At 34.9% G+C, this 19691-nt stretch overlaps 1 protein-coding gene and 1 pseudogene across 1 annotated transcript; both read right to left on the bottom strand.

Moving 5' to 3' along the window:
* Positions 1–720: 720 nt before the first annotated feature.
* Positions 721–3974, bottom strand: LOC116137926 (dihydropyrimidine dehydrogenase (NADP(+)), chloroplastic). Its single transcript, XM_031423622.1, has 7 exons — positions 3696–3974; positions 3327–3590; positions 3055–3225; positions 2646–2758; positions 2362–2548; positions 1145–1254; positions 721–1043 (listed from the first exon to the last, which is right to left on the bottom strand). Exons 1-7 carry the CDS (start codon positions 3972–3974, stop codon positions 887–889), a joined length of 1281 nt encoding a protein of 426 aa, XP_031279482.1. The 3' UTR covers positions 721–886.
* Positions 3975–11202: 7228 nt separating this feature from the next.
* LOC116137883 lies at positions 11203–18363 on the bottom strand (annotated as a pseudogene).
* Between the last annotated feature and the right edge of the window lie 1328 nt (positions 18364–19691).

Genomic DNA, 19691 nt, shown 5'->3' with positions numbered 1-19691 from the left:
TTATAGTAATTTTTTTTTTTTCTTTTTAAATTGTTAGGTACATTTAAGAGAAAAAAAAAGTTTTATGGGTTAAAAACATATATATTGACATAACGTTGCTCATTTCTTATACCATTTTAAAATAAATGAGGTAATATTACATATACAAACTTTGTATACGAATTTATATACAAAATAATGCTATATTATTCTTTCATTGTTATAATATTACCTCCTATTTCATTGACTTCTTCAGTACTTTCACTCTTTTCGGTCACCTTCTGAAAAGTTTGTATAAAGAGTTTGGAAGTGTTTTTCAACTTATGGGTTTATGGCTTCATCACTTCTTTTGTATGGTGTAAGCCATATTATCCACCGTACGTTAAATTAAGAAAAATGATAGAGTTACCGAAAATTACATACCGAATCCATTCACTGAATGACGTAACAAAATCATGACCGTTGATTAAAATTAACTTATAATGAATCAACAGTCAGGATTATGTCACGTCATTCAGTGCACGAATTCGATACGCATCCTTCAGTAACTGGAGCATTACTCTTAAATTAATATTGTTTAAATATATATGAGTCGAGAACTGTCTCGGTACAAACACTATTTCACGTTCCGAATGATATCTTAAAATTCTCATCCCAACATCGATAGTTGATTGTCCTTTTGGCACAACCAAAATTAAGATTCAACTCCTTGTAAGACTAAACTGATTCCCAGAATCTGAATGCTTAAAAATGCAATTTCGATGTATTTGAGAGGAGTTACTTGACATATATATGAACATTACTGTTATTTATACAGTCAAGTTAGGTTCAACTCACAAGAGAGATGAGTTTAGAGCCCAGTTTATTTGAATGATACAAGAGCAAAGGCTGATTGCAGTTGTGAAAATCAGTTAGAAACCATGCTTTCCGTCTCATTCACGAAGCCATCCCCGGTCCAGTCTTTGTCGGATTGCAATCCTTTCTTCACGGCTTTCCTCTGTCGGATCGCTTCTTGCTGTCGCTGTACTAAGTCTGTGTGAGTTGTGAAATACTCTAGAGAAGCCCTAAAAGTCCACCAAAGAAGAAGAAAATAGTATCAGTATACCCTGCAATTATCTTAAACTTTCTTAAGATTGGTGTCTCAGATACAGAGCATAATGCATACCCTCGGAAATCTTCTATGGTTGAGAAATTGTGCGATCTCATGAAGTCCTTCAGCTCTTCACAAAGTTTCTTCACAAGGGGATATCCGTGCATCATAACACCAGTGCAGACCTATAAACAGAAGTAATGGCGTAAACAATGCGCCAATAATAAAGAGAAATAGTTTGATCTTAAGTCTTCGTGATGAATAGAAAATGCATAGAAAAATGGAATGTTTTGAGTCAGATATTTGGACTATCAATTAATTCAGCATTTCTACTACAGCAGATCATATATAATATTAAATACAATGAGAATTCTAAATTACGCCATTGCTTTTACGGAGAACTGCAAATTCTAGTAATTGTCAATGAATTTATGCACTGAACATTTACAAGCATACCAAAAGTAAAAATTAGAAAGATTCCCATCACTGTTGATGTTCAGTCAAAGATTGGCATTTGATGGCTGTGAACATAAACATAGATCAAGAACCGTTTCTTTACACAAAATTTCACAGTCTAGGCAGCTTTCGAGCCAGTGACCTATGTCTTGCATGAAGACCCCAACACAACATATTTGTTACACATAAACATGTCTAAAAACCAAGTAATGAACAAATTAAAGCATGTATTCATGTTCAACCAAACAACCAGAAGAAAAAAAAGATTTACTGAAAGAAGTAAGTAAAGGGGTTGACCAGTATTGAGTTGGAGAAAAAGCCAGAACTTGGCAAACATAGACAGGTCAAACAAGAGGACGGTTATCTAAACTTCTTCGGTCATGAACTACAAAACTGTTTTATGAGAACAATATTAAAGATTCAAAGTTAACAGTTTGCGAAGAAGCTCAAAGCATAAACAAATTACAAAACTTTGTCAAAAATCTAACCTTTTCCCAGTAAATCAGCAATAAATCAAGGTAATAATAGTCATATAAAGCAACTGAGAATGAAGTCAAATTAGAGCAATTGTAAGTTCCTTCTGGTGTGCAGATGTCAAGCTCTTGAGAAATAAAATTACTGTACAAGTTAAAATCATATTCAAGGAAAGAAAGAAGATTATGAAGCCTACGAATATGGAACTGCACTAGATGTCCATATAGCATTTTGAATTACAACTACAAACCAACCATATATATAAATGCGCAACCGAGATACTAAAATTTGACAGGACATTAACGATGAAAAACATTGTTATTACCAAAGAAAACAGCTAGAGAATTATGTTTTGGACCTACCTGAACGGTATTTGCTCCAAGAAGAATAAATTCAGCAGCATCAGCACCTTTCTCAACACCTCCAATACCAGAAAGTGAGTAATCCCCATCATTAAATTCGGCTTTCATCATTTTTGCAATATTCATCACTTTTGCCAGTGCAATAGGATGGACTGCCTTGCAAGAATAGCCTCCAGGCGTAGAGTATCTAATAACAAATTTTAAATAAATCAATTTCTTTAAAAATTTAAAAAAAAAAAAAAAAAGGAGAAGTCCCATATTTTGCTCAATTTGAGAATGCCAACCCCTCAACACAAGGTTCAGGTCGCAAAGTCTTGAGATTGATTCCCATAACACTCATGATTGTGTTAATAGCAGCTATCCCCTCGCATCCAGATCTCAGAGCCACCCTCGCCGGCTATAACATATCAATGTAGGATGATGCATCAGTTATCAATAAAATAATGCAATAAGCTTCCAGAAAAATGTAAAAGAATATGCAAAAAAAAAAAAAAAAAAGATCTTCAATATACATCTAGAATATCAAGAATTTCTGAAAAGGTGATAGAAGGAAAGTATAACTGATTATAGTTTATCCCAATCTAAAATCATCCTAAAAGACGAATTTTCCACTACAATCTCATCCACTATATCAATGCACTACATGATGAAGGTTAATTTAATAAGTAAATTAAGTCGTGTTTTAAAGCAGACCTCAGTAATGTCAGTAATGTTAGGAGTCATCTTCGCCCACACAGGAACAGTAGCTTTCGCATTTATCCAGCCACAAACCTCTTCCAGCAGCCCGCAATCTTGGCCAACAGCCGCCCCCATTTTTCGCTCCGGCATTCCATGAGGGCACGAGAAATTAACTTCAATAGCATCCTACACAATGATAATACAATCCGCAAAGAAAAATTTAGAAATTAATGCTCACCAGTAAACAAAACAAATTTCAGAACACAAAAACTAATCATTAATCTTACAATTCCTGTTTGCTCGACTCGATCAATTAGCTCCTCCCAAGCAGCCTTGTTATACTCCTCCATAATTGAAGCAACGAGAATCCTATCCGGATACTCTTCCTTCAATTGCTTGAATTCTTTCAGCATTGTTTCGAGTGGCCGGTCACTTATCAGTTCTATGTTTTCCCACCCAATAATCTGCCCTTTGGCAGAGCCATTGGCGTCCGCTCTCAAGCGGGCATATCTTGGCGTTACATTTATAACCTTTGCTGCATCTAATGAAACCTATAAATCCGTATTGAAGGTAAACATCCATAAACTAGGGGCCAGAATGTAATGAAACATAAATATAAGGGGCTAAGAGAAATTAAAAAAATAAGAACAACTCACAGTTTTTGCGATCACGGCGCCCCAGCCTTCATCAAAGGCTCTCTTCATGACAGTATAGTTGGTTCCAGGAGGCCCCGACCCGATAACAAACGGATTGGGCATTTGAAGTCCATTTACTTTAACACTCAAATCCGGTTCTGAGGAAGCCTGAGCTTGACCCAACACTCTGAACCCAACTCGGCCAGCGGGTAAACTCAAACTGGGTCGAACCAGACGAGTTAAAGGGAACTCAGCAAAGGCAGAGTCCCCTCTGATGTGGCTCAAATTCAGAGACGCCATGGATGAAAAATCAGAATATAGAGAATTTCTTTGAATTGAATCTGAGTTAAAAGATACTTTTGGGATCTGGGAAAAGCTTGAAAAAAGAGTTATAAATTTATAAGTTAAAAGGAAGAAGACGACGATAAAGATGGCATGGCATGTGAATACATCATTATTTTACGTGTTTATTTAAGCAAACGTTTTGAAATCTAGTGAGACATTGCGTGGGTTTGTTATAAGAGGGAGAATTTAACATGGGTTTGATTGAAATTATTGAATTGTTGATCCAAGAGTTTGACAAATTCATAGCTGGCTGTTATGGGAACTGAAAAAAATAATACATTGAAGATAAATCAATCGAGATGATTCGGTGTGTAAAGGATATGTTTGAGAGGAGAACATGGATCTCCTTGGCCAATCATGGAGAGACAAATAGCTTAGGGTGTGTTTATTTTGTCCTTTCATACCCTATTCCCAAAATAATTGTTTGTTTTATTATTTAGGAAATAATATTATATTTTATTTAATTATTTTAAGTACTCTTAAATTTATTAATTTAATTAAACATCTCAGAAAAAAAGTTTAAAAATTAACAAAAACAACTTCACCCACCCATAGTTACCAGATTTCAGCAACCACCGTCAGTGGTGGTTAGAATTTGTCACAACGGCCTAAAAACGACCGAAACTAGCTGTTTATTCACCAATCTAACATTTTCTGGCCAGATCTATGGTAGATCTGGCCGAAAGATCTAACTTTTTGCAGTCGTCGACGGCCAAATCTGACCGTTGATCTAGCCAAAAAGGTCAAATCGACGCACCACTGGCCAGATCCGACTAGTCTGCGTCATAACAACAGATTCCGACCAGATTCTGACAGTAGTGGTCGGAATCTGACACTGTGGGTGGGTGGGGGTGCTTTTGTCATTTTACAAATTTTTTATATATTAGAGTGTTTAGTTAAATTAGCAAACCTTGGGGTTTTTTGTTAAATTTTACATCGTAATAATCACTTTATTCAACTACCCAATATTATTCCCAAAATTTTATCTAAAATAACAAAGCAAACACACCCTTAATAATGACTATTTTTATTTTTAATTAAAGGATGTAAAAGTCTATAACATCACGGTAATAATATAATCACCGTATCATAAGTTAGTATTTACATACGTATCGTATCAATATTTTTATATAAAAAGAGAAAAAATACAAACATGACGTGAAAATATTGACTTATAATATGAATGATTTGTTACTTTATTTTATAATTTTTCTTTAAGAAATTGACCATTTTAACCACCTTCTATTTGTTTTCGGTTTTTTCTTTTTAATTGAGATGGAAATATTCTTCAATGTGATGGTGTATAAATTTTATCCAATTATGACATATAAGACCGTATAAACATAGTCTTGCCTCTAATGGAAAAATCTCACATGTATTCGACGGACGGAGAAGTTTTGCCTCTAATAAAAAAATCTCACATGTACTCGATGCGACGGAATATATAATTCAGTCTAATAACAGTTTAATATGTGTTGATAAATATTTTGTTCCGTATTTAATAATATAGACATGACATTAATTTTAGAGTAAACGACATCTTCCCACCCAAGGTTTGACGACATCTCAAGTTAGTATTATTAGTTTTATTTATTGCAGATTTTCACCCTTAAAGTGACGGAAAAATGTTTGATATAACGGTAAAAGGGTAAATTGATCATTTTACATGGGCGGCGCACGTTAGCAGACCACCGCCTCTAACAATCCTCCGGTGCACATTAGCAACCGTCATTCCCGACATTTTTAGCTCTTTTTCGGTATTCTTCCATCCAAAATCACCCTTGTCATCACCATTTAAACCCTCATCCTCCCCTCTATAAAACCATACCATTCACAACCCCTCATCACTCGCCGATCGCCGGCCACGGCAACGAAAAACGACTGATAAACACGAACTCTCAACCAGCGAATGACGACGAAACGGTTGCTTGGACATAGGGGTTTTATAGATTTGGAGACGGTGGTTGCATTGGTAGTGTCCAATTGGATTTTCACCGTCGGAATCGATCGGAATCCGATGAAGAACACCGAAACCCTAAGCCTAACGATGCCAGCAATTGGAGGGGCAAATGAGTCGGGTACCAGAGGGGTTTTGGCATACGGGCTACAGGGAAGGTGATGGAGGTGACCAGAGGGTTCGACGTCATCGGAAACAGCCCGATCGTGTACAGTGACCGAGGGTGTTTTTGATATAATTTGAAAATAAAATGGTAAGTTTTTTAATTATACTAATTTAGGGGTTAAAACATAATTTATTAATTTAGGGTTAAGTGCATTATGGTAATTGCACCCTCTAAACCCTAAAAATTTATATTATTGTTACTTTAAGGGTGGGAATTTATAATAAATGGAACCAATGGTACTAACTTGGGATTTTGTCAAACCTTGGGTGGGAATATGTCGTTTACTCTTAGTTTTACAAGCTATTTTTGGTAATGGGTCAAACTACGCTGTTATCAAAGGATGTATGCACTAATTGATAGTTAATATTTTAATAAAATTAACTAATATTTCAATCAAATAAAAAAAATAAAAAAAGTCTTAATAGCTCAAGCCCTAAAAAACAAAGATGACCATGGACCAACATGAGGGGTTCAAAATGAAAAGGCCCAAATTGCAAAGCCTTGTTCACAGGCTGAATAGGGCTTTTAGTGGAATCATACCCAAATTATTTCTACGCGGACAATGTTGTCGGATTCGAAGTGATTTGATAACTATCTAACGATCGATCAATATGACTCATTTCTCAATTTCGTTCTTTTGAAATGAATTTTATGAATTTATTTTGTAATCAATCTTAGTTTATATGAGGATATTTTTGTAATTGTGCTTTTACAAAATCAAAATTTTAAATGTTAATTTGCTAAAGCACTTGGATTTTATAAAACTATGTACTAAAAAGAAGTAAGGGTTTTGATCAAATCTTTTTTGTCTAGTATGTCAAAAGTCAAGCCATGAGCATTGAAATTTCTCTCTTGACGTCTATCCAAAAGTCAAGCCTTTAGGCTATGGGTCATTTTCTTCAGCCTTCCTTTACCATAAATGCAATATTTTGAGTATTTATTATTATTATTATTATTTTGTAGTTTGATCTTTTTTTGTTTGTCTGTTGAACATTCACTCTAGCTTGGGAAATACAATTCCCTCATTCCATAACTTCCAAGAACGATCGTCTGAAAGTCCGTCAAATTGTATTCATCATTCTTTTCGTTCGTCCAAAAACTAGTGTTAACGAATAAATTATTTTGGGGATAGTATTGGATAATTGTATATGGGAGTATTACGAGGTAAAATTTAAAAATTTATAAAATAACCCCCTAAGTTTGCTAATTTAATAAATATCCTAACATGTAAAATGATAAAAATACCCCCACCACCTGCAGTGCCAGATTCCGGCCACCACCGTCGGAATCTGGTTAGAAAATCGTGTTACGATACAGACCGGTCGGATTTGTATCGTAACGCATCGTTATGACCTTTTCAGGCTAGATCCACCGCGGATCTGACCGGGAAAGGCCAGATCTAAGGCTTGCCGTGGCCGTCGACAATCGAAAAAGGCTAAAACGACGGTCATGTTTGGCCTTCAGTGACGGCCGAAGATATGGCCGTCGTTTTCAGTCAACGATGGCCAAGATTTGGCTGTCGTTGACCTCAACGATGACCATTTCTTTGGTCGTCGTTCACGGCCAGATCTGGCCTTTTTCGGCCAGATCGGTGAACTTCCAACCATTTATGGTAGTCAGGTAGGCCGTTGTATAGATTCTGACTACCACTGACGATGGTTGTTGGAATCTGGCAAGTATGGATCGTGGGGGTATTTTTGATAATTTTTAAACTTTTTTTCAGGGTGTATTTGATGAAATTAATAACCTTATGAGGTCTAAAAATAATTAAAAAATAAGGTAATATTTCTGGAATAATATGTCAAATATTATTTAGAGAATAAGATTAAGAATAGGGATAAAAATAATAAACCAAACATGACCTTTGATATTTCTTTTAAAATAATATAAAAATAACCGTATTGTTTTAACATCGTTATCCTTATTCCTTAACAAAAAAAAAAAAAAAAAAAAAAAAAAGGTAATCGTGACATAATCTCATGACTCAAAGGAGATTAACCACGTTGTATGTAAAAGATATTGTCCCACTAAGGTTGGATTTGGTAATCTTGCCTTGCACGGGATTTAAATTTAAAAAGTAGAAATGGGAAAGCAAATGACATCATGGATGATGGTGGCAATATCTTGGATTTTTATTATATAAAAAGACAGGCGCTCCCATTCATGCATTTCCCCACTTAAATAGAGATAGTGATTTGTGGTGACTCATTTTCAACTTTTAAAGAGAGATCCAGTATCCTTGGATTCCAGCGAACCTCTCAAGAAAGATCCTTTTTCCTTCTCCTTTGTCATCATAAGAATTCACGACCGTAGAATTTTATTTTTTTTTTTCGAATTAGTGTCGACTATTGAATGGAGTACGACTGTGATATACAAAAGAAGAATAACTTAAAATGACGTTGGTAATATATATTTTGTAAATCTATCATAAGTAGACAACATAAATACATAAATTCATATACTTCGATTGAAAAAAAATAATTTAAAGGATTATGTATTGATAAAAATATATCTCGAATGAATTCATAATTATAGATTTTTTTTCGAATTAGTATATTGTCGAATGGAGTAATGATGTGATATACAGAAATTAGGATACTCGTAAAATGACATGGGTGATTTATGTTTTTTCATGCAATTTTTTTGTAAATTTATGGACAGAGTAACACCATAAATATGTGAATTCATATATTTTGATTGAAAAAGAATCAAGTAAAAGGATTATGAATTGATAAAAATATACTCTCGAATGAATTCATAATTGTAGATTTTTTTTTTTTTTAATAATGTAGATTGTCGAATGGAGTACAGTGTGATATAACAGAAAGAGATAACAGTAAAACGACATGGGTGAATACAATTTTTTCATGCACTTTTGTAAATATATGAACATGTAAACACATAAATACGTGAATTTATATTTTGATTGAAAAAGAATCAATAGTAAAAGGATTCTGAATTGATAAAAATATATCTTGAACGAATTCATAATGTAGATTTTTTTTTTTTTTTTTATTAGTGATGTTGTCGATAAAGTAGCAATGTGATATGCAGAAAGGAGGATAACTGAAAATAACATGAGTGAATATAATTTTTTCATACATATTTTCGTAATCTTGAACAGATAAACATAAAATACGTGAATTCATATATTTCGACTAAAAAATAATAATTGTAAAAGGATTATGAATTGATAAAAATATACTCTCGAACGAATTCAAACTATATTTTTTTTTTTTTTTTAATTAGTATAGGTTATCGAATGGAGTAGCGAGGTGATATACAAAAAAAGAGGATAACCGTAAAATGACTAAGTGAATATAGTTTTACATGCATATTTTTGTAATTTATGAACAAGGTAAACATAAAATACATGAATTCATATATTTCAATTGAAAAGAATATAGTAAAAGGATTCTAATTGGTTGGTATATATCTCGAAACGTTCTGAATTAATGGATGTTGTCAAAAGGATGGCGAGTAGCAATGTGATATAAAAAAAGGAAGATATTTATGGAAAAATGAGCAGCGAATAGAGTTTTTAAACATTTCATTAACATATGAAAAAGGTCTATTTAAAATAGAAACCTATAATTCATACATCTTGATCGGAAATAATCAATAAGAAAAAACAATCAAAATTGATCAATAATTTCTTGAAACAAAGTATAAATAAAACATTCAAAACCTCAGATCCATATACCGTTCCAAATTAGTGGATACCACCGATCGAAGGAATATGCAAAAAAGTATGAGATCATAGAGTCGTAAACATTAAAAATCCATGAACACATAGATTTAAGATTCATACACTTTCCTTGGAAGGAATCAGAATTGATTCTATATTTCTTAAAGGAAACGAAAGATTAAACATTCTAAAAGATTGTTTATCAGTGGTGATGAAAACCAAGTGCACTTGATTCTAAGCAACAATGTAGAGGATTTTTCATTTTTCTTTATAATAATATTGCACGTCCACTTCTTATCTCATGTCTTGATGTCACTCAGAGTGCGACTCGCTGAGTGGAGAGGAATCTCCCTGGAACCTTGTGGATAAGTTGAAATTAAAATATCTATATTAAATGGATATTATCCCACCCCTCCCTTGAGGTTCAGTTTGTTTGTCATACCCCAAAGGTATAAATTAACCCTGACTTCCCTTAACATTTGGAAACTATCCAATACCTCCCTCCATATGGTTTGGTTTCGTTTAATCTTATAAGATTGATAATATTAAACCCATCCATTTTATTCCAAAATATTAAAACACCCATGCCCATAGAGATATGTTAGGATTCGCTTCAATTTTAAAAATTAAAATACTCTTCCTATCACTTACCACTTAAAAAATATTTTTTAATTCCTCCTGCTTGTTTATTATTTAGGATTTTTTATAATAATTATTTTGTAAGTTCAAAGGTAGATTTTGTGGATTTAGATATTTATTGAGTGAAGGTTTAAGAAATTTAAAATATTTTTTAATTCTTCCTATTTGTTTATTATTAATATTTTTAATAATTATTTTGTAAGTTCAAGGTAGATTTGTGATTTAGATATTTATTGAGTGAAGATTTAAGAAATTTATTAAGTTATAAGTGATGAAAGGGTAAAATTGACTTTAATTTAAAAATTGGATACTGTTGCATATTAGTTATTACTAACAACAAGGGTGTTTTTAATACTTTTTAAAACAAAGTGTGAAGTGTCATTTAATTGATCTCATAGGGTTTTATATGATGATAGTGAGGCCAAGCATAAGAAATCTATCAATTAAGGCCAATAAGGGTAATCCTCTCAAATATGAGGGAGATCATGGATATTATTCAGACCTTGGGGTGTCAATGACTAATACTGATACCTGAGGGGAGGTGTGGTAATAATCCATATATATATATATATAATAACCACATAAATTACACTATTTATAGGATTTTTTTATATTATAATCAAATTGACTTATTTTAATATAAAAGAAAGATAATAATTTAAGAATAGGAGAAACAAGGAGTACAAATTAAAGGACATTTAAAAAAAAAAAAATAAAACAAAACTAACTATCCGTTACTATCCACAAAACTCAAACCCCGGTCCAAAACTTCACGGGCATTCGGGTCAAACCTATCCACTAATCACTCGGATCTCAGATCCTTTCCCAGAAACGGATGGTTCAACAGCTGAGAGGCCGCCATCTCTTACTAACTCCCTTCTGCAGGCAACACTCAACTACGAATTCCTCGGATACCCCGTCGGGTAAACTCGGGGGATCTCGAAGCAAATCGCGCACATAAGGGTAGCCCAGTCGGGTCGTTGACCCGTTGTAGAAACGGAAAATGACCAATAAAGCTCCAGCAAAGTCACCCCAAGCTCCAAATATCGCCGGCGTAACCATTGTAGTTTCCGCCGTAAGTTTCGGGATCGAACCGCTCCGGACTCATGTACGCGCAAGTTCCGACGTAAGAATTGCAGGCGTCCAAGCTCCTGCACATAATTTTACTGACGCCGAAGTCGGAGATTTTCACTTGCATGTACTGTCACAAGAAGATTCGACGGCTTATATCGCGATGAATGATTTTATGCGCGTGCAAATACTCAATCCTTTCAGGATTGGGCGGCGATGTGGGCGGTTTTTGTTCAGAGAAAGTCCCTTTTTTTGCGTAATGTGTCGAGAGTGCCGGCGTCCATGTACTCCATCACCATGCATATCCCCTGACGGTTTTTCGAACACGCCGTGGCACTGGACGACGAAAGGAGAGTCTGTACGGCGGAGGATTTCCATTTCGCGGAAGACTTGGCGGCGGAGGGTGGATTCGCTCTCGCCGTGGACAACTTTCAAAGCAAATATCTTGTCAGTCCTTTTATGACGGACTTTGTAGACAGTTCCACCATTTCCGTGGCCGAGGACTTGTAGCCTGTCCAAGTCTGCGCAGTGTTATGGCGCTGCCGCGGCGCAGAATTGCCGGAGGGGGCTGCAGCTGAGGGAGAGGTAAGGGGAAACGTGGGCAACGGTCGGATTCGGGTAAGAAGTTCAGATTCAACTGTCTGCGCTGCCTGACAACTGCCATTAATACAACTTAGAGCTTCCAGTTCAGTTTGACGAGATAAAATGAAGTGAAGCGAGATAGAAGGATGAGCGAGAATTATATATAATTTGAAGGGAGAAGAAATGAAGATTAATGAAGTGAGAGAGCTAATTGGGGAAGTTGAAGGAAGGTGGAAGGATACAGGAAGAAGGGGGGTCCCCCTTCCAAATAAGTTAAAATTTGGGTGATTGCCTTGATTGGTGGCTTTTTTTTTTTGTTTGTTTTTATTTTTTTAGAATATAATATTATATTTAACATGTACTATAAAGAGCCACCAAATTTTTGGCAAGCTATGAGTAGAGTTTGGTGGCTAGCCCTATCCTTATCAGCTCAACCTTTATGCACAATATTTAAAATTTAAATTGAGAAAATTCTTTATCTAATTTAAGTCATTTTCAATTTAGAGAAAATATGTTTTAAAAGTTTAAAAAGATATTTTTATGCATCCTATCATATCAACCGATTAATTAGATTATTACATATTTGATAATACTACTCTTTCTCCATGATATCCCGAATTTCTATCATTATATATTTGGATAAACTACTTTTTTTGGATGATATCCTAAATTTCTTATCAAAATGATGTATTCCATCATATGTCGATGATGTGTAAATAAAAAGTTGAGGTATTTACGATGGTCAGTGCCACATGAGATGATACAGTAGTTGGGATAGAAATTTTGGAATACCGTTCGCGAAAAGTATTAGTGTAATGTTTTTACAGTTTTTTATGTAAAGAATTTGATCTAATTTTTTTTATTTTTGAGTGTTAGGTGATAGTATAACCATTAGATAATGCAATAACAAGGCTAGCGTTTTAAATTTACACGACCATTTGAGACGGATTGTACAATAATAAGTATTAACCCCAAGGGGTTGGCGTGGCGATTAGAAGTTTTTTCCTTCCTTGAGTTTTTAGATTTACATTTGAGTCATCTACCACAATAACATTGTGATTTACCTGATCCTTTGGACTTGTAGGATCTTCAATGAACTAGGAAGATTAATTAAATATGTGCAAACTGGCTCGTATACCCTAGTTACCAAAAAAAAAAAAAAAAAAAAGGTAAAGTTAATTAAATTGTATGTTTTATAGCACAAGTTAATGATGTATTTAAATTTGGAAGTATTTTCCCCAGATGAGTAGACTTGTTACGCATGTTATTATTGCTAGTATTTTGTTTTCTATTATAAGACTTCAAGTTAGGTGGGTAACCTGTTTGAAATTAAGATTCTCTTCCTTCAAGGAAACCAACAAAACTTCATTTCAATATGTCGACGACTCAAGGTACTTAGACAATTATATATATATGGTCATTAGATGTGTCGGTCAGCTTGTAGGCACTTTAACTAATCTCTTGAGGCCTGAAGTTAACAATCAGATAAATCTTCGAGTGGTCATCCCTATTAGCAACCTAGGTAAATCGAACTCAAGACTTCTTAAATAATGTACCAAAGAGACTTAGTTGAGACCACCTAATATGGTTGACCTTAGACAATATAACAAGATAACATAGATAGCAACAAGTTAGTGTGGATTGAATGTATTAAATTTAATCGGTTGTTGGTATAAATGTGGAGCCCTAAGTTGAGTGTGTGATTTTTAATTTTTTTAAGGTTCAACTTGGAGAAAGACCTGACTAAAGCCTAAAGGGTCTCACTACGTCTTATTAAAATTAATTAAATATCAGTAGTAGTTATTAAATAATTTAATTGTAATAGCTAGGGTTACGCTATTTTTAAAAACAATTTTTTTTTTTTTTTTAACGAAAGCCTTTAATACAAGTCTTAATTAATTTCGATACAATCTATGAACTTAACAGAAGATAGAGTTAATTATTTTTATGTTAACTCAATAATTCTAATTGTTGAATTATATAAATTAAAAATTTGTATTAAAATTTTAGTATGATCTATCAATTGGAATGCTATGCATCCGGGGGCCCATACATTATCGCTGCTCACCCACGGATTAGAGCAGTGGAAAAAGACTTCAACTCATTCTAATAATCTAATTGGGTTTTTATTTCGTTGCGTCGTATGAGTAAAGCTCAAGTCAAAACGCTCCAATGACTAATAGATTATTAAATATTCCTAAGATATCATAAATCCCTTTGTAATATCAAAACCCCACTAAGGATAAAGGCATTTAATTTTTTTTCGAAATTACTGTTAAGGTAATAACAAGTCGAATTGAATCGGTAACCAAACCAGTTTTTTAATTATTTGGAAAAACCGATTCGGTTTAATTCAAAAGAAATACAAAAATTGATTTATCAGTTTATGAGAATATGGGAACCGATCAACCAAAACCGGTTTATTATAAAAATATTTAAAAAAATCCGGTTTATTATAAAATATTAAATATTAAATTAAAATTGATTCAAACTTGTTAATTGGTTTTTTCCCTAATTGGTTCAGTTTTTGTTCAGAAAATTCTAAATTGAAAAACCGATTTGGTTCACAAAATCGGTTAACCGGTTTTGAACACCCCTAACTACTGTGACATTTTTGGCTTAAACATTACTATGGGAGCTTATGAAATTAGCCTTCTCTTTCCAAAAGCAAAATTGACTACCTAAATTGGGATTAAGACTACACGATGAAAGGGGTATATATTTAGACAATAATACGATGCTTACAAAGATTTAATACACAAAGTGAGGTGAATTGTTACATCATTTGTATAGAGATCTTTGTAAGATTCTTCCCCTCAGTGGAAACCAACAAAACTTCATTATCAATATGTATGGAACTCAAGGTCCTTAGACAATTATATATATATATATTGGTGACTGGAGGTGTCCAGATAAGCTTACGGATACCTTAACTAATCTTTCGGGGCCCTGAAGTTGACAACCGGGTAAATCCCCAGGGTGGCCACTCCTATTAATAACCCAATGGATCAAACTCAAGACTTCTTAAGTAATACACTTAAGAGTCTTAATGAGCCACTGAATGGTGGGGTTGACCCTAGACAATAAACAATATAAAATAGATAGGCACCAAGTTGAGTGTGGATGAATTGTATTAAATTAATATGGTTATTTGGTATAATTGTGGAGCCCTAAGTTGAGAGTGATTGAATTGTATTAAATTTAAAGGTTCAACTTGGAGAAGATCTTGACTAGAGGGTCTCACTACGTCAGTATAATGATACAATGAATTTGTATTAAAATTTTTCTACAATGTCAATTATTATATCATGTGAGGATCAGTATGATCTGTTCAATTGGAATCTATGGGTCCGGGGGCCCAATACATTATTAGGCTGCACGACCCCCGGATTAGAGCAGTGGGAAAAAGGCGTAGTTCATTCTAATAATCTATAAGGTTTTATTTACGGGTGAGCGGTCCGGGTATCCTACATTTTTCGGAGAAAATCATAATCGACACGCATAGTGCAGGTTTCCTAAAAAAAGGAACAAACTGAACTGCACAGTACCTGTTCTAAATTCAGGAACTGGAACCTAAAATCAAGGTTTCGATCCTTGCCCGGGTACCCTAAAAATCATTATCCCCTATTAGTTTAAAAATAACAAATACCTTAAAAATTTTACAAATATCCCCTAACAAATTTTGCTTACTCATTCATTTGTGTCCAATGTTAGCACAATCCTCTAATCTTAGGCAACATTTGAATCAATCAATCATCACAATTCACATAAAATGATCAATCAAAACCAAAACACAAAAAATTAATAAATTAATTAAACATCATACTATAATCTATAAGTTAATTTATAATTAATTAAATTTATAATAATTTAATTAATATTGTATAAGTTTACAATTGAATTATAATTTTAATGAATCATACTATAATCTATAATGTAATGTTTAATTATTAACTTTTTAATAATTTAATTAGTAATAACGAATATAGAATTCTAATATTTATAATATAATGTTATAAATTATAATGAATTAAGTAATCATTTAACTTTGTAATGTTATAATGATTATAATATAAAGAAATATTATATCAATTAAGTATTATTAATTATAATTTTAATATTTTTGATTATTAAATTTCTAATCGATTATTAAGTATTATACTAATGTTATAATAGAATGCTACAATTAATTAATTTAGGAGCATTTTAATTAAGTAATCATACTATAAGTTTATAATGTAATATTATAATTAATTAAATTTCTAATAATTTAATTAGGTATTGTGCTAATGTAGCAAATTACTAATGTTTATAATATAATATCATGATTAATTAAGTAATCATTTCATTATGTAATGTTATAATTAATTATGTGTTTATTATATAATGTAATGTTACAATGAATTAAATAATTATACTATAAATCTTTAATATAATATTATAATTAATTAAATTTCTAATAATTTAATTAAGTATTGTACTGATGTTTATAATGAAATGTTATAATTAATTAAATAATAATTTGTTTAGAATAATGAAATGTTATAATTAATTAAATAATCATTTGTTTAGAATGTAATGTTATAATTAATTAAGTAATCATATTATAAATTTATAATATAATGTTATAATTAATTAAATTTCTAATAATTTAATTAAGTATTGTACTAATATAGTAAATTATTGATGTTTATAATAAAATGTCATAATTAGTTAAAAAATTATTTCATTATATAATGTTATAATTAATTATGTGATTATACTATAATGTAATGTTATAATGAATTAGGTAATCATACTATAATTCTTTCATGTAATATTACAATTAATTAAATTTTTTATTGTTTAATTAAGTATTTGTACACGTAAAAATCTACCTGTACGGAAGGGGGGTCTGATTCCATGAGGTTGATGCCACTAGCGATCCGCTGCACCTGCACATGTAGAGAAACAAACGCGTGAAGCAAACGGGAAACACCAGGGTGGTGTTTGCTGTAGGCACTCCGACGCTCAAGTCAGCAAGGCTGAAAGAGGCTAGTATAGTGAGGGCTAGGGAGTAGAGAGGTTACCGGAGGTCTAGTTGGAGACTGTGACTACGACAGTGATGTGAAGCTCTCAAGTAGGAGCTTCGGGTGTGAAGGTGTAATGTAATATTCCTTGTGAGAGGGCTGACCTCTGTTTATATAGCGACTGTCCAGTCTCCCAATCCTGGTGGGAGTAGGAGTCCTAGTGTGACTCTAATGCAAACCCTAGAACAATTAGGGCCGTGGTAAGCTGTCTTACTAGTGTTCGGATAGGAAGGTGATTCTGATTAGGAAAGTAACTTCCGAGTAGGAAAGTGTTCTGAACAGGAAGGTGACCTCGAATAGGAGATTGTTCAGGAATAGGAAAATATTCTGAGGGGGTCGTGGGCTCTGGACTCATCCATGGACCTAGAGAATGGACTGGGATTAGGAGGCTCGTGCCCAGGTGGTTTGGGCCGGCTGTATCTTGTATCAAATGGGCCTAATCTAGATTGGGTCACATCGGGATTGGGCTTGGCTTCTCCTTCATTGTCAGGCCCGTTTTTCAATTTAGGCCAAGGATGATTTTTGGCCCTAATAGCTTGCCCCCCACTCTCTGAGTTAAGAGTTTCTGAAGTCAGAGAGTAGAAAGTGATCGAGGGGTGCTCGGTCTTCCTTCCTGGACGACCGGTGGTTGGTGTAGCTGATCTGATCATTGCAGGTGATCCTTGGTCGGGGTCACTCGATATCCATTACTAATCCAGAGTATAACATCATTTGAGTGGTGTGCCCGATCGGTGTGAAGGGCCGAAGGGACAGGCAACGAGGCTTCGGGGGCTCACGAGCTCGTTCGGTACGTCCCATCGACTGAGAGATGAGGTCTGTTGCCGCGGTGTCCGCTCGACAGGTTAGGCTGAATGAATAAGGGCATTAAACTGAATGTGTTCACTTGGTCGGGGTGCTCGAGCGATCGAATGGAAATGTGCCAAGTCATTCACCATTGGTTGTTCATTCGTTCACTCTGGAAGGATGAATGGGCGAGGCCTTCACCTTTACCTACAGAGAGCTCGGGTCGGGCCGTTCCAAGCTGGTCGACCAGTCGGGAGGCTCGCACCGGCTTGTGAATCATAGGGCCTATTGGGTCCATTCTGGCAGTCGTGTGCTAGCTTGGTCGGGAAGGCATGACAATGGAGAGTGGCTTTTGTTGCAGTTCCCAAGGTTGTCTGGATCCCTGCCATGTGTACGGTGGCGATCCGCTTTTGGTTTTCGAGGCGGGAAAACGAAAAGATGCGTTGACTCCCGTCCAATCGCAAGCCACCACGTGTCTCGATCTATCAGACTTTCCTTTTAAAAATGAATGGGCAGACTGTTCGTCTGCCATTCGCATTCTTCATCATTTTTCCTACAAAAATCTTGCTTTTCTTTTCCTTTTGCCTTCGTTTTGGTTTTTCTTCGGCGGTAGCAGTTCTTCTCGACAGGCTTCAATTTTTCTTCACGATAAACGTCTTTTTGCGTTGTCTGTTCGTTTCTTTTATTTTTGTTTGTGGTAGTTTTGTTGAGTTTTTGGAGAATAGGGTGGAGTTTGTGTAATTTCAATTATTTTTTGAGGCGTTTAGAAGTGTTAGTGTTTTGGTTTTCTAGAATAGGCTTGGATTTTTGGTTTTCGGTGAGTTTTCAGCGTTTTTCTCTGGTTTTCTGGTGCTTTCTGGAAAAAGGGAAGACGAAGTCAAGTTAGGTACAATATCACACTATTCGGTCTGCCTGACCGAATAGTGTGATAGCTTGGGGAGTTGTGGGGGAGATAGGTCATCTGGTCCATCCGACCGAGTGGTAAGGGAGCGTGCGGAATGGAGTGAAGAGGTGGTCGGTCATCCAAACCGAGTGGGTGATTTTGAGTTGGTGAATCGGTAAGCGAGGGCGAATAGGCTTAGTATTGAATTTGAAGGCGAGTCGGTCACTTGAGGCGAGCGAAGTAAGACTTGAATCTAGGACCAGGTCGGTCAGTAGGGAGGGTCAACCAGGGTTTAGGAGTGAACTTGTTTCTGGGTAGGTCGACCGGTACTAAAGGGCGAGTGATAACTATGTTTGTGGGCTTGCTCGATTGGTATCTCAGGCTGAGTGGTCGCTTGACACTTAGAATTTTTGGGAGTTAGGAGCAAGGCTTGAGTCGATCGGTCAGGTTGGGCGATCAAGCCAATATGTCAGATTCTGAATCAACTAGTTCAAGCGGGATTGTGGCAGACTTAGGGGATGAGTACGAGCGTGCTCTTACCATGGTGATGATGCCTGAGGATGTTCCGATGGGCGTACCGATTGGAGTTAGTGTAGCTGCCTCAAGGACGAGTGAGGTTGGCCCGAGTGGCTCGGGCAGGCATGAGAGAAGTGGGGAAGACTCCAAAGGGGTCGGTAGTCCATCCTCATCCAGTAGTATCTTTGAGGAAGAGCCGAGCCAACAGGGCAGCGGGATTTTGACCAGAGATTATCTGCCCGTGCTGAAGGATAGTGATGTGTGGCGCATCCAGACCTTGTATCATATTTCAAATTCGGTTGATATACGAATGCCGCG

The sequence above is a fragment of the Pistacia vera genome, unplaced genomic scaffold, assembly GCF_008641045.1.
Source record: "Pistacia vera cultivar Batoury unplaced genomic scaffold, PisVer_v2 Contig337, whole genome shotgun sequence".
Taxonomy (NCBI): Eukaryota; Viridiplantae; Streptophyta; class Magnoliopsida; order Sapindales; family Anacardiaceae; genus Pistacia; species Pistacia vera.
This window is presented reverse-complemented; position numbering and strand designations above follow the sequence as displayed.